This window comes from Anomaloglossus baeobatrachus, chromosome 2 (assembly GCF_048569485.1).
Source record: "Anomaloglossus baeobatrachus isolate aAnoBae1 chromosome 2, aAnoBae1.hap1, whole genome shotgun sequence".
Classification (NCBI taxonomy): Eukaryota; Metazoa; Chordata; class Amphibia; order Anura; family Aromobatidae; genus Anomaloglossus; species Anomaloglossus baeobatrachus.
The window spans coordinates 569,495,357-569,509,943 of record NC_134354.1 but is presented as its reverse complement, the minus strand read 5'-3'; the positions used below and the strand labels follow the sequence as shown (position 1 = coordinate 569,509,943).

General features: G+C 49.1%; 1 protein-coding gene across 1 annotated transcript in view; it reads right to left on the bottom strand.

The window, feature by feature from the left end:
• UGGT2 (UDP-glucose glycoprotein glucosyltransferase 2) overlaps positions 1-11,414 on the bottom strand; it is a 518,153-nt gene extending 506,739 nt beyond the window's left edge. Inside the window, exons 1-2 of the mRNA XM_075336749.1 lie at positions 11,153-11,414; positions 8,135-8,217 (exon numbers count right to left, since the gene is read on the bottom strand). Coding sequence (XP_075192864.1) covers positions 8,135-8,217; positions 11,153-11,283 — 214 coding nt within the window. The 5' untranslated portion in view covers positions 11,284-11,414. The remainder of the gene's footprint in view (positions 1-8,134; positions 8,218-11,152) is intronic.
• Positions 11,415-14,587: the final 3,173 nt, after the last annotated feature.

Sequence of the window (14,587 nt, the reverse complement as noted above, 5' to 3'; positions counted from 1 at the left end):
TCGGTATTCCAAGTTCTGTAAGCCTAACAAAAAGAAGGATTTCGGATGTGCCTCAAGCCAGGCATCCGTAGCAGCCATGGCATGAGAAATAGTGTGAAATTTGGTACCCTTGAGGTGTTTTCTTCAGGTTTGGAAACAGATGATAGTCGGAGGGAGCTAGATCTGGTGAATAAGGTGGGTGGTCAACCACCTGGAAGCCCAACTCTGCCAGTTTTACCATGGTCACTTGTGCATTGTGAGCGGAGGCATTGTCTTGCAGGAATAAGATTCCTTTGGACAGCTGTCACACCTTTTGGCCTTCAGAGCTGGCTTCAATTGGTCCAAAAGTTTAATGTTATACCTTGCATTGATGGTGGAACCCTTTTGAAGGTACTCCACTAGCAGCATGCCCTCCTCATCCCAGAACACAGATGCCATCACCTTAGTGGCTGATTTTTGCCCCCTGAACTTCTTTTGACGAGGAGAATCACTGTGCCTTCACTCTTTTAACTGCTCCTTGTTTCCAGGGTCATACGAATAAATCCAGTTCTCATACATAATGAAAAGTCGATCAAGGAACTTCTTATCAGTCTGGAAACGCTGACAAATGGACCGGGAGGTTTTTACTCGTATGCTTCTCTGAGTTGTTGTCAAAAATTTGGTGACCCACTTTGCAGATAGCTTCCTCATGTCCAAATGTTCATGGATAATGACACAAACACGTTCACGGGAAATCCCTATGATGTCTGCTATTGCTTTAGCTGAAATTCGTCGATTCTCCAGTATGAGGTTGTGCACAGCATCGACGATCTCCGGAACAACAACCACTCTCGGTCGTCCAGGACGTTCCTCATGATTGGTGCTGGAGTGGCCCATTTTAAATTTGGCAACCCAGTTCTTAACTGTGGAATATGAAGGGCATTGATCCCCCAATGTCTGCAACATATCACCATGAAGATCCTTCGCTGACTTTCCTTGCAGAAACAATAATTTTATCACTCCTCTGCTCTCAGTTGCTGTGAATATCGCATTATATTCCACCATTTAGTTTTCCCGCGTGCGTAGAACACTGTTGCCATAAGCAAACACAAAATTTTGAAAACATATATGAGACACATAAGGCTTTCATGTGATGTAAAATTCATTGCCATAGAAACAAAAAAAGATCACAAAGCCAAAGACTTATCAGCAGCCCCTATCGCAGAAGAAAAGCTGCTCAGCAGTGGACATTGTATATCAATAACCAAACTCTCTATTGCCCTGTGCGCGCACATTGCGTTTTTTGCCGCAGTTTTGGGTGCAGAATTGGTGCGGTTTGTGTTCATAAACTTCATGCATTCCTTCCCCAGCAAAGTCTATGAGAAATACAAAATTCTGTGCGCACGTTGCTTTTTTTTTCCTTAGAGATTTTGCTGCAGATTTTCTGCAGCAAAAAGAAGCAGCATGTCCCTTCTTTTCTGCGTTTTTTCCCTGTGTTTTGCCATCGACAATGTTAAAAAAAAAAACGATATAAAACTACACCAATAACGGACGCGTTTTTACTGCGTTTTGGTGCGTTTTTTTCCGCAGGGAAGTACGTTTTTCTGCAAGAGGGTGCGTTTTTTGCTGAAGAAACAAATCTGCAGTGTGTGCACATAACCTATGATGGGTTTCTGGCTTCAAAAAGTATCAAAATATATAACTTTTTATCTTTTTGAACTTTCCTGACAGGTGGCCATGACCATACGACAAATGTGTTATGTATTGCAAAAACTGTCGCCACTTGTAGCTGAAGTCTACACCAGCACAGAGCTGTTGTACATTTGATGTTCTGGCACACACAGCCCAAAAAGGAGGGAAAGTTTCCGGTATGACCTCAGATCCACACTGTAAAAAAATGACAGTATGCGCTTGACAAATCCAATCTACCTACCAAAACAGCGCATGTGCATAGTAGCCTGCTCCTGCGCCGTCCGCTCTGTGGATGAGAGCACAGAGCTGCACACAGAGCCAGCGCTCTTCGGAGACTTTCAGCTATGTATAGACATTAATAATTCCTTCACATAACTGTACATTGTTGCTGTGCACAGTCAATCATTAAAATAGGACACTTCTTAAATTCTGAACTCACAAGTATTACTGAGGAAGACTTTACTTTTGTTATATATTAATACAAGCAGCCTTTGAACCATCCAGTTGCTGATTACGGTTCTATTCACACTGTTGCAGGGGAACATTATACCATTACATCAGGTTTTTGTTGGCATTTGAGAACTAGTGAGGACTAGAATCCAATAAACGCCATAGCTCAGGCAAGAAGATAAGCCATTATGCTTGTATGAACAAAGTCTTAAGCTACTTTCACATTGCATTTTTACTTATGTTCAGTGATCCCATCGGGGCATTCGTCCGAACCTCCCCCCCCCCCCCGCAAAACGTGTTTCGGACGACGCATATGCCGACGGGGCAATTGACTATAATGGAGCAGACTCCGTTAGCGTGTGTTTTCTGCAGGTGGACATCCAAACGCAGTCGACTACGTTTTGGTGTCCACCTGCAGAAAGCGTATATGTGCAAAAATGGTGCAAGACAGAGCACACGCTAACGGAGTCTGCTCCATTATAGTCAATGGCCCCGTCGGCACATGCGTCCAAAACATATTTTGCGGGGAGGGGCGGTTCGGACGGATGTCCCAATGGCACCACTGAACGTAAGTAAAAACGCAATGTGAAAGCAGCCTTAGAATATAGACCTCAATAGTGATCTAAAGGCAGTACAACAATGGGGGTCCAAGCTTTGCACCCAAAATATTGAAACATTGTGCCACATGACATTTATGAAGTCAGTTTTAACAGGAAATGGTATTTCAAAACACATTTTTACAAGATAACATCAACCGTAAAAAGGACACAAGCAGGTCCAAAAATACAAATAGCAAAAACCCATAATATATGGGGCTAGACATTTATAACATCAAGACCCACATATAGTGATTACCAGAATTATTGACATTCACTTAGATTGTTTAGACAAATATTTAAAAATAGGGGACCTATAGTATACTAAGCCTTATGCTACAGTCATACATCCCTCGTACACATCCATTTTTTTTCTCGGACAGCACACTTACCCATAATTTCATTGATCACATTTGGTTTAAAAATGGATCCATGTATCTGATCTGTGACAATCCAAGTATGTCCTATTCTCATCAGTTTTGAAGCTCAAACTCGACCACTAAATTTCATATGAATCCATTTGATACACATGAAAAATAGAAGAGATCCTTTTTACTTCAGTCTTCCATCTGTGTTTTATCCATTTTTTAAATTCAACCATTGTTAAAAGGGTGTTGACCTTCTAAAAACTTGAGCGCCAAGTGATAAAACTAATGTAAAATAATAAAATCAGATCTGATTTACAATCTCTACTTCCAGTACAACGATTCACTGCAGCGGTGATGTGAGTTGTTGATGTGACGTCATTGCTGCAGCCAAACAACTCAGTCAGAAGCAGGAATGAAAAAACGATTTTGGCCCGGGAAGGCTGGGTACTGACTAATTTTCTTCTATCATTTAATGACTACTTTTTTAGAAGAGGAAAACCCCCTGTAAGAGTCAACTACTCATTACACCAGGGGTGGGCAATTAATTTTCCCATGGGGCCGCATGAGAAATTGGGATGGTTTTAGAGGGCCGGACTAATATAATTAACTCGGTTCTACATATACATATTATATATAATATATATATACACATACACACAATGTATACACACTTGTATTATACTACACCCCTATATACACCTATATTATACTACACCCCTAGATACACCTGTATTATACTACACCACTACACCCCTATATACTACACTTGTATTATACTACACCCCTATATACACCTGTATTATACTACACCACTACACCCCTATATACACCTGTATTATACTACACCCCTATATACACCTGTATTATACTACACCCTTATATACACCTGTATTATACTACACCACTACACCCCTATATACACCTGTATTATACTACACCACTACACCCCTATATACACCTGTATTATACTACACCCTTATATACACCTGTATTATACTACACCACTATATTCTACACCTGTATTATAGTACACCACTACACCTGTATTATACTATACCCCTATATACTACACCTGTATTATACTACACCACTACACCCCTATATACACCTGTATTATACTACACCCCTATATACTACACCTGTATTATAGTACACCACTACATCCCTATATACACCTGTATTATACACCCCTGTATACTACACCTGTATTATACTACACTACTACACCCCTATATACACCTGTATTATACTACACCAGTACACCCCTATATACACCTATATTATACAGGTGTATATAGGGGTGTAGTATAATACAGGTGTATATAGGGGTGTAGTACTATACTACACCCCTATATACACCTGTATTATACTACACCCCTATAAAACTACACCACTATATACTACACCACTACACCCCCCATATACCACACCTGTAAAACTACATTCCCATATATTACACCACTACACCCCAAATATTTGTTAACAGTTACCCCCCCCCTCCCCCCTATTGTCCCCGCAGGTTACTAGTAACCACTCACCTCTCTCTTCTTATTGTCCCCTCCTCAGGCACCTCCGTACGAGCCCCCCGCTGAGCGGCTTCTCTTTCATATGCCCAGGCTGCGCCGATGCGGTTTTCCTAGGAGCCTGTGCCGTTGTTTCTCTCTGTACGGGCCCCGCCGCTGCAGCTTCTTCTCCTGCCGGGCGTGAACTTTTCAAATGACACACGCGCGCCATACTGACGATATCAGTTAATAACAAAGAAGGGAGGGCACCAAAGGATAAAAAATGGAGAATATAGGGGATCTAAACCACTTAGCACATTAGAAAAATCAGAAGCAACGACAAGAAGAAGGAATGTGCAAAAAAGTGGGATCACCAGAAAAATATTGTACAAAAATATCTTTATTTAGACATAGACACAAGTACCACATGTAAATAAAAACAATTAAAAAAAACATACAGCTTAAAGATACACACACTGAGGGAGCCAGTGGTATGACACCCAAAGATAACCTCAAGACCCTCAAAAAGCCAAAACCCCACTAAAGATGGAATGGTAAATTAAGTAATGTTAGTGAAAAATCCAGAGATACAAATCCCCAAGGATATATGTCGTGTCCCTGGACCAGGACAGCCAGCATGACAGAGAATGGTAGACAAAAGTCAGGCTGACATGCCACGGTCAAAACCAGGATAGACTGGCCATGCAGGATTGAAATAGCACATAACAATATCAGCAATAAAAATATAGTGCTGAGCACAAATAGAAGAGCCAATACTACCTACAGATGGACACACAGGGGGTTAAAGGCATAGCATGGAGGGAAGAGGTGCCATCCCCACGCGTATCGCTACAGACAAAGTGTAGCTTCCTCAGGGGAGATGTCTGACATCTCCCCTGAGGAAGCTACACTTTGTCTGTAGCGATACGCGTGGGGCTGGCACCTCTTCCCTCCATGCTATGCCTTTAACCCCCTGTGTGTCCATCTGTAGGTAGTATTGGCTCTTCTATTTGTGCTCAGCACTATATTTTTATTGCTGATATTGTTATGTGCTATTTCAATCCTGCATGGCCAGTCTATCCTGGTTTTGACCGTGGCTTGTCAGCCTGACTTTTGTCTACCATTCTCTGTCATGCTGGCTGTCCTGGTCCAGGGACACGACATATATCCTTGGTGATTTGTATCTCTGGATTTTTCACTAACATTACTTAATTTACCATTCCATCTTTAGTGGGGTTTTGGCTTTTTGAGGGTCTTGAGGTTATCTTTGGGTGTCATACCACTGGCTCCCTCAGTGTGTGTATCTTTAAGCTGTATACTGATGATATCAGGGCGCGCGCGTGTCACAGAGAAAAGTGTCGGGCAGGGAACAGAGGAGACATTCCTGCGTTCCGCTGCCTACACTGTGCGGCGCTGCAGGATCTGTCCTCTGTTCCCTGCCCGACACGCAGCGTTTGATGAGGGTAATCTGACCACGGGCCTTCCGGAGCCTGGTGCTCCGGACAACAGGTCAGATTGCCCTCATCACTGACCGGCCAGCAAGGACGCTCTGAACCAGGCGGGCCGGTCACAGAGAGTAGGCGGGCCGGATGTGGCCCGCGGGCCGCCCCTTGCCCAGGTCTGCATTACACAGACCCAATTGGTTCAGAATTAAAAGTTAGGGGTTATCCAGAACATTTTTTTTTCCCACAATGTTTTCAAGCTGTAACCTGTATGTTGTGCCCGATGCCAATCTTTGCCGGCATAGAGCGGTCAAAGACTGTTCCTGTCGGCAATTAAGCAGCTTTCACTAATGTCACATCTTTTCCACTCTGCTGTGTGTGCAGCTGAATCGCCAAGATAAGCGATGGTGACTGCTCTGTGCCAGCACCAGGTACAACAGACAGGTAATTGCTTACTACAGTACCTGTGTGTTGTGCCCGATGCCGATCTCTGCCGGCAAAGACTGCTCCTGCTGGCAATTCAACAGCTTACGCTGATATCACGTTTTGTTCTGCTTTGCTCTATTGATGAGGCATGACTGACGACGTCATGATGATTGACAACTGGCTCACTGCTGCCTAAATGCAGGAAGCCGGCTGGACTACAAAAGACAGCTGTCTGAATAAGACCATATGTCAACTGAACAAGCATTTGACTAAAGCCCCCATACACAATTATAGACAGCTGTCCGGTCATTCTGCCGGCTGCTCTCATTCAACTCTTCATTATACCGGACCGCTCACTCTGCTGAGCTCTCCTGTGTTTTCTACAAGCCATTGTTAGATGATATCTCTGGTGGCTTATTCCTAGAGAACAAAAAGGATCCACAGGCTCAAATAGAAAAGCATGATCATTATCCCCCAAGAGTCATCAGGTAGGTGCACATCTCCGTGTCACCAACTGTACTCCAATCCGCATGGGGGACGTTAGATATTCTTTATGTAATTTTGGGCACTTCTTTGGTATGTGCACAAGATGACTTTTAGACATCTGCAAACCATGAGTTTTTCAGGTAGAAGATGCTTCAGGACACGCAGGCATCTTTTTTTTTGCTTCTTTTCTGACAGCTTTCATCCTCTTTTTTTTATTTAAATTGTATTAAATACTAGAGAGCATCCTCCAAGCAGAAACCGCCTAAAATATCGTCAGGCCAATTGGTGTCTTTGAAAACCCAAAGCGGTTAAAAAAAGGTGAAAAGACTGAACATTTGCAGAGCAAGCCGTTTCTTTTAGTTTCTTTAGCGCATTGTCAAGTGGGTTACAGAGCAGATCTGCCTGAAATAGACATGGTGTGCACATACCCTTAGGCTATGTGCCCACGGGGAATGTGTCCTGCGGATATATCCGCACGACATTCCGCAGGTGCACCCAGGAAACAGCACCACAACTTTTGTCTGTTTCCATGCTGTGGAATGTCGTGCGGATATGCTGCGGGCATTCTGCATTGAGGATACAGTGCCATGGCTTCGGCACTGCATCCTCAATGCAGAACAAGTGCTGCCGTGATCGGGGAAGTTTATACTTACCTCCATCATGCAGCACCTCGCTTTCCGGCGGCCGGGTCACTGTCAGGCAGCGTCTGGTTTCACTGTGCTGGAGGTGGGCGGGCCTGAACTAGCTACGGCTGTCACATGACCGGAGCTCGTGCAGGCTCCGCCCACCTCTTCCTTCCTGTACCTGGCTGGATCCACCGCGCTGCTGTACACCGGACGGAGGAGTGACTCGGGTCTCTATCAAGGCAGGTAAGTATATGGGACCCTGCGGAGAAATCCGCTACAATAATTGACATGCTGCAGATTTTTCCGCACGGAAATCCGCACGATTTCCGCTGCGGAAAAATCCGCAGCGTGGGCACAGCATTTCCCAAATGCCATAGAAATGGCTGGGGAGTAGCTGTGCTGCAGATTTTCGGAAAATCCGCGGCTTTTCTGCGAGAAATCCGTGGCAAAATCCGCGCATTTTCCGCAGCGTGGGCACATAGCCTTAGTCTGATTTATCAGTAGGGGGTTGACCACATAAAGTGCCCAGGACAGCTCGAGTGCCAAATACGTCGTCTCCAACAGTATGAGGCGAGATGCTTCACTTACCCTTATTCTTGTATATGGTTATCTCCTGCACTGTCCCCAAGAACTGCCAAAATTTGTCATTTCCCTCTTCAGCAATAAATTCACTAAAAAGGAAACAAAATAATACCTGTTGTAAATTATCAAAACTGCAGAATGGTAAATAATAACCTGACCTGGATATATAAATGGTGAACATGTCAGAATGTGAACGAGTGGAAGGGGGAGGATTTATCTGCACCATTTAGACCCTTGAACACGGACGGTTAATTTGGGTGAAGCTGTAATTTACTAGGATGCAGAACTCTATAATTTATCCTAAAAGATCTAAGTTACACTTGTGCTCATCAACCGCTGCCTCGTGTCAAACCAGAGCCCCTCACTGCTTCTATAAGACGTGGGGACCAATCTACTGGTAATCATTGGGTAAGACTGATTAGCAGAAAAACATCCATACATGAGGACGCTACAAATGGAGATGTATGGGGACCCATACTGGAGAAGGCTAAAGATGGAGATGTATGGGGACCCATACTGGAAGAGGCTAAAGATGGGAGATGTATGGGGACTCATACTGGAGGAGGGTAAAGATGGAGATGTATGGTGACCCATACTGGAAGAGGCTAAAGATGAAGATGTATGGGGACCCATACTGGAGAATGCTAAAGATGGAGATGTTTGGGGACCCATACTGGAAGAGGCTACAGATGGAGATGGATGGAGATCCATACTGGAGGACACTACAGATGGAGATGGCTGGAGATCCATACTGGAGGATGCTACAGATGGAGATGGATGGGGATCCATACTGGAGGAAGCCACAGATGGAGATGGATGGGGATCCATACTGGAGGAAGCCACAGATGGAGATGGATGGGGATCCATCCTGGAGGAGGCTACAGATGGAGATGGATGGGGATCCATCCTGGAGGAGGCCACAGATGGAGATCCATCCTGGAGGAGGCCACAGATGGAGATCCATCCTGGAGGAGGCCACAGATGGAGATCCATCCTGGAGGAGGCCACAGATGGAGATCCATCCTGGAGGAGGCCACAGATGGAGATCCATCCTGGAGGAGGCCACAGATGGAGATCCATCCTGGAGGAGGCCACAGATGGAGATCCATCCTGGAGGAGGCCACAGATGGAGATGTATGGTGATCCATACTGGAGGAGGTCACAGATGGAGATGTATGGGGATCCATGCTGGAGGAGGCCACAGATGGAGATGTATGGGGATCCATGCTGGAGGAGGCCACAGATGGAGATGTATGGGGATCCATGCTGGAGGAGGCCACAGATGGAGATGTATGGGGATCCATGCTGGAGGAGACCACAGATGGAGATGTATGGGGATCCATGCTGGAGGAGGCCACAGATGGAGATGTATGGGGATCCATGCTGGAGGAGGCCACAGATGGAGATGTATGGGGATCCATACTGGAGGAGGCCACAGATGGAGATGTATGGGGATCCGTACTGGTGGAGGCCACAGATGGAGATGTATGGGGATCCGTACTGGAGGAGGCCACAGATGGAGATGTATGGGGATCCGTACTGGAGGAGGCCACAGATGGAGATGGATGGGGATCCATACTGGAGGAGGCCACAGATGGAGATGGATGGGGATCCATACTGGAGGAGGCCACAGATGGAGATGGATGGGGATCCATACTGGAGGAGGCCACAGATGGAGAAGGCCACAGATGGAGATGTATGGGGATCCATACTGGAGGAGGCCACAGATGGAGATGTATGGGGATCCATACTGGAGGAGGCCACAGATGGAGATGTATGGGGATCCATACTGGAGGAGGCCACAGATGGAGATGTATGGGGATCCATACTGGAGGAGGCCACAGATGGAGATGTATGGGGATCCATACTGGAGGAGGCCACAGATGGAGATGTATGGGGATCCATACTGGAGGAGGCCACAGATGGAGATGTATGGGGATCCATACTGGTGGAAGCCACAGATGGAGATGTATGGGGATCCATACTGGAGGAGGCCACAGATGGAGATGTATGGTGATCCATACTGGAGGAGACCACAGATGGAGATGTATGGGGATCCATACTGGAGGAGGCCACAGATGGAGATCCATCCTGGAGGAAGCCACAGATGGAGATCCATCCTGGAGGAAGCCACAGATGGAGATGTATGGGGATCCATACTGGAGGAGGCTTAAGATGGAGATGTATGGTGATCCATACTGGAGGAGGCCACAGATGGAGATGTATGGGGATCCATACTGGAGGAGGCCACAGATGGAGATGTATGGGGATCCATACTGGAGGAGGCCACAGATGGAGATGTATGGGGATCCATACTGGAGGAGGCCACAGATGGAGATGTATGGGGATCCATACTGGAGGAGGCCACAGATGGAGATGTATGGGGATCCATACTGGTGGAAGCCACAGATGGAGATGTATGGGGATCCATACTGGAGGAGGCCACAGATGGAGATGTATGGTGATCCATACTGGAGGAGACCACAGATGGAGATGTATGGGGATCCATACTGGAGGAGGCCACAGATGGAGATCCATCCTGGAGGAAGCCACAGATGGAGATCCATCCTGGAGGAAGCCACAGATGGAGATGTATGGGGATCCATACTGGAGGAGGCTTAAGATGGAGATGTATGGTGATCCATACTGGAGGAGGTCACAGATGGAGATGTATGGGGATCCATGCTGGAGGAGACCACAGATGGAGATGTATGGGGATCCATGCTGGAGGAGGCCACAGATGGAGAAGGGGAACAATCACCAGACTGTAGGTCACAGGTTAGCAGAGGGAAATACATGCCGTATTAATAGGCTGACAGTGGCATGCCACATGCTTTGCGAGATATATGTTAAATTAATCTGCAGTCCTATGTAAAAACACAAGTAATACATCCCAATACTAACAGGAGTGGTGTCACGTGACCATCTCAGCTCTACATGTGTACACACTATACAGGGTCAGAGCATCCCCATAGGCTTGCATTATGCAGATATGTATGATCTATGATGCTGCAGTTACCACACCTGGCCTCCAGTAACAGGGGGCTCTCTGGCCACTTGGCAGCTAAGCTTGCAGTCACTCCTTTGGCTGCAGTCTGGGCTATGAGGCAGGAGAGGGCACAGAAGATGAGGCAGACTATGTGCAGGGCACTCATTGTGGGAGCAGTGAGCCACGTAACAGTGTCAGCTGGTTATGTACGTGGAGACACCGGGACCCCTGCACCGCCGCCGTCCGTTCTCCCGCACAGGATGCGCGCCCTGCACTCACTCCCGGCCGCTTCCGGGATCCCCAGGCAGCTGTGAAAGACCCTCACTGGGTGACGTCACGCTGCGCTCTATCATTGGCTACGAGAAGCCGCTATCCTCTTCTCCATAGCCAATGAGCGTGCGGCAGCTGTCAACCTCCAGTACCCGCTACTCGGCGGTGCTGAGCTGCAGGGGATAGTGACGCGTCAGACCCTGGAGACGTGTGCTGTGAGAGATACATACAGGGGCTGTGAGGAGGGAGCTGCTGTATGGGGGGACACGTGTGGAGGGAGCTGCCAGCCCTGCTTTATGGAGGACTGGGGCTAGGTGTGCAGTGTGACGCGTATATATAGGGGCTGTGTGGAGGGAGCTGCCAGCCCTGCTCTATGGGGGGGCACTCGGGGTCACGTGTGGAGCCTGGGAACTGCCAGCCCTGCTCTATTGGAGGAGAGGGGGCACTCAGGGCCACGTGTGTAGTGAGGATGGAGCTCTATGGGGGCAGTCTCTGGCCCATATGTGCAGTGAGAATGGTTGGTGAGAAAGCTCTATGGGTGGGACTCAGGGCCACGTGTGGAGAAAGTTATTATAGTGTAGTGATGAGCCAGGGGAGCCTCCGGCCTTGTAGTCGTGGCTGGTCCCTGGCTTTACCACTACCTCAAGGTCGGGAACTGACTTGGTGGGGCAGAGTGTGATGGTGCATTCGCCGGACGGTATACAAACGATCTTCAGGCAAAGGGTGCTGGTAACATAAGACGTCCTTTATTGTACATAACAATCCGGCAATAAAATCAGGCACTTTCGGTGGAGCTGGGGGCAGCCTGCCCTAACGCACCCTCTGATGGGGATATGCCCGGGGTACTCCACTTCGCCGGGCTCCCACTCTTTGGTTTCACGCACACCGGACCCACACCAGTTGCTTCACACCCTGAGGTTACGTTCCACTCCTTCTTCTCCGGCGCCCCCTGCTGGTCCCGCTCACACACTCTGCCCCTCGATGTTTTCACTCTTCCATCCCGGATCCGACTCCCTCGCACACACACACACCCACCCCTGTGATTCAGCCGACTCCTCCCCCCCGGTGGCGACAGCCGTCCCACCCGGCCACTAGGGGTGCCCTATCACCAATATACAATAATAGAAGCCATACATTTTTATTAATTACAATTCCGGGCTATCTCAGCTCCCTCCTGTAGGGGGTATGCTCACCCACTACACGCCTCCCCTCTTAAAATCCGAGCCTCCCGGCAAGGCTCTATCTATGAACACATAAACTGTAAAAACGACCATCACATGGTGATAACCTTCAGCCCAGTCCACAACAGGCGGCCCGTACGGGGAAAAGGCACCAGTCCTGCGCCCGGTCTTCGGCAGCGCCCGGAGGCTTAACAGCGCTCCCGGTCTTTGATGGTGCCCGGAGGCTTAGCAGCGCTCCCGGTCTTGGATGGTGCCCGGAGGCTTAGCAGCGCTCCCGGTCTTTGTTGTGAACGACAGGCATATAAAACTTGTAACAAACTGTAAACTTTTCACCCTGCGGACGAGCCCCTGATTCAGTCTAGCAGCGGGCTTTCTCCGGGCTTCGCAACTGGAATACAAACTTCTGCCGGCAACAGTACCGGTCTTCACACCAGCCGTCTAGGACGATCTACTCCGGAGGCCAGGACCGTTTCCACTCGGCTGCCTGAGCCTGGATGTAGTCGCCCAAGGACTGTCCAGGCTGGTGGCGGACCCTCCGGAAAGACACTGGAGCGTAGGGGGCCTCTGCTGGTGATGGCGTGGCCTCTTCCGTCCCCGCTGGGGGTGATGGAGGCGCTACCCGGGGTGGTTGGGTCACGGGTTGCGGCACATCCAGAACAATTACCGGGCGATTGGTAACGCTCTGATTGACCGCTACCACCGCCGGGGTGCTCTTTTCCGGGTCAGCGGCTGGACCGGACATCGCCTCCGGTGCTACCGCTAGGGTACGTCGGGGGTGGGATGCTTCGGTCGACACCGATTTTTGCTGGTTGCGTCGCCGACTCTGGTGCTCTTCCCACTCTAACTCGTGTTGCCATTGGGCCGCTTCACGTGGGGTCGGCATCCTAGTGACACCGACCGCGAAAAGGCCGCGGCTTCCCGCCTCGGGTAAAAACTGCACTTTCTCACCCGGATAAAGTGTGTGAAGACGCTGTGGTAGACCCCCCACGTCCAGGTGTACCCGATTATAAAAATAGTCATCTCCGGTACTCTCTTCCCGGATAAACCCATAGCCTTCCTGTTGATTAAATTTCACCACTATACCGGTGGTGAATTGCAGCGCCAGCTCTTCGCCGCCGGGACCGGCCATCATCTCCCGGACGACGGTCTCCGCGAGCAGCCGCTCTTGGACGGGGTCTGGTGCCGGGGACGGAGCTCTTGGGTGAAGAGTGGGAGATGGGTGTACGGGGTCCCAGAAGAAGCCCCGGTGATCTTGCTCCAGCTTCTCGGCAAGTTCTTCGGCCGACTCCCGCACGGGGACGGATGGTGCAGCGACCGTGGCGACGGGCGGAGGTGTCTCCAAGGGGGCATAAGTGATCCCCAGGGGCCGATTCCCCACCGGTGGCTGGGTGGCATAGGTCGCCCGTACCTCGGTTGTAGTGCCTCCGGTTGCGGCATCCCAGGTGGTCAGCCATGTCACCTTCGCCGGGCGTTCCGAGCCTCCTGGCACGGCCGGGATATCAAGCAGGGATGCTTCTGCTGCCGTAGCTTGCTTGGGGCGCTCCCGGCCTAAGCTAGTCAGGGCCATGGCGGTGGCGAGTTCCAGTTATTGGCCAGAGGTCTCCATCTCTTTATCTTGCAGGGTCGCTAGTAATGGCGGCGGAGCCGATGCTGAGACTGGAGGAAGTGGAGGCGGGCCTATGTTTCCCGCTCTTGGGCATACTCCACCCCCAGCCTCACACATCATCTGGACTCCTCCGCGGCGGCTCTTCTTTTTCTTCCGAACACCGCCCACTTCGTATGTTTTTCTTCGGGCCCTGGGACCGGCACCTCCCCTCTTTGGGCGGAGTACTCTGCACTTCTTTTTCGGCACCGGCCAGCCCCAGGCTCTTCTTTTGGCGCCACTTTTTCGCGCGCTTTTTGTTTCCTCACAGACGACGGCCATCTTGCCGCCATCTTGTGCCCGGTCCAACGCTGCAGGCACTTCTTTTTCTTCTTCCCACCAGGGGACAGGGAACCTTCTCTGAAATTCGAGATCCT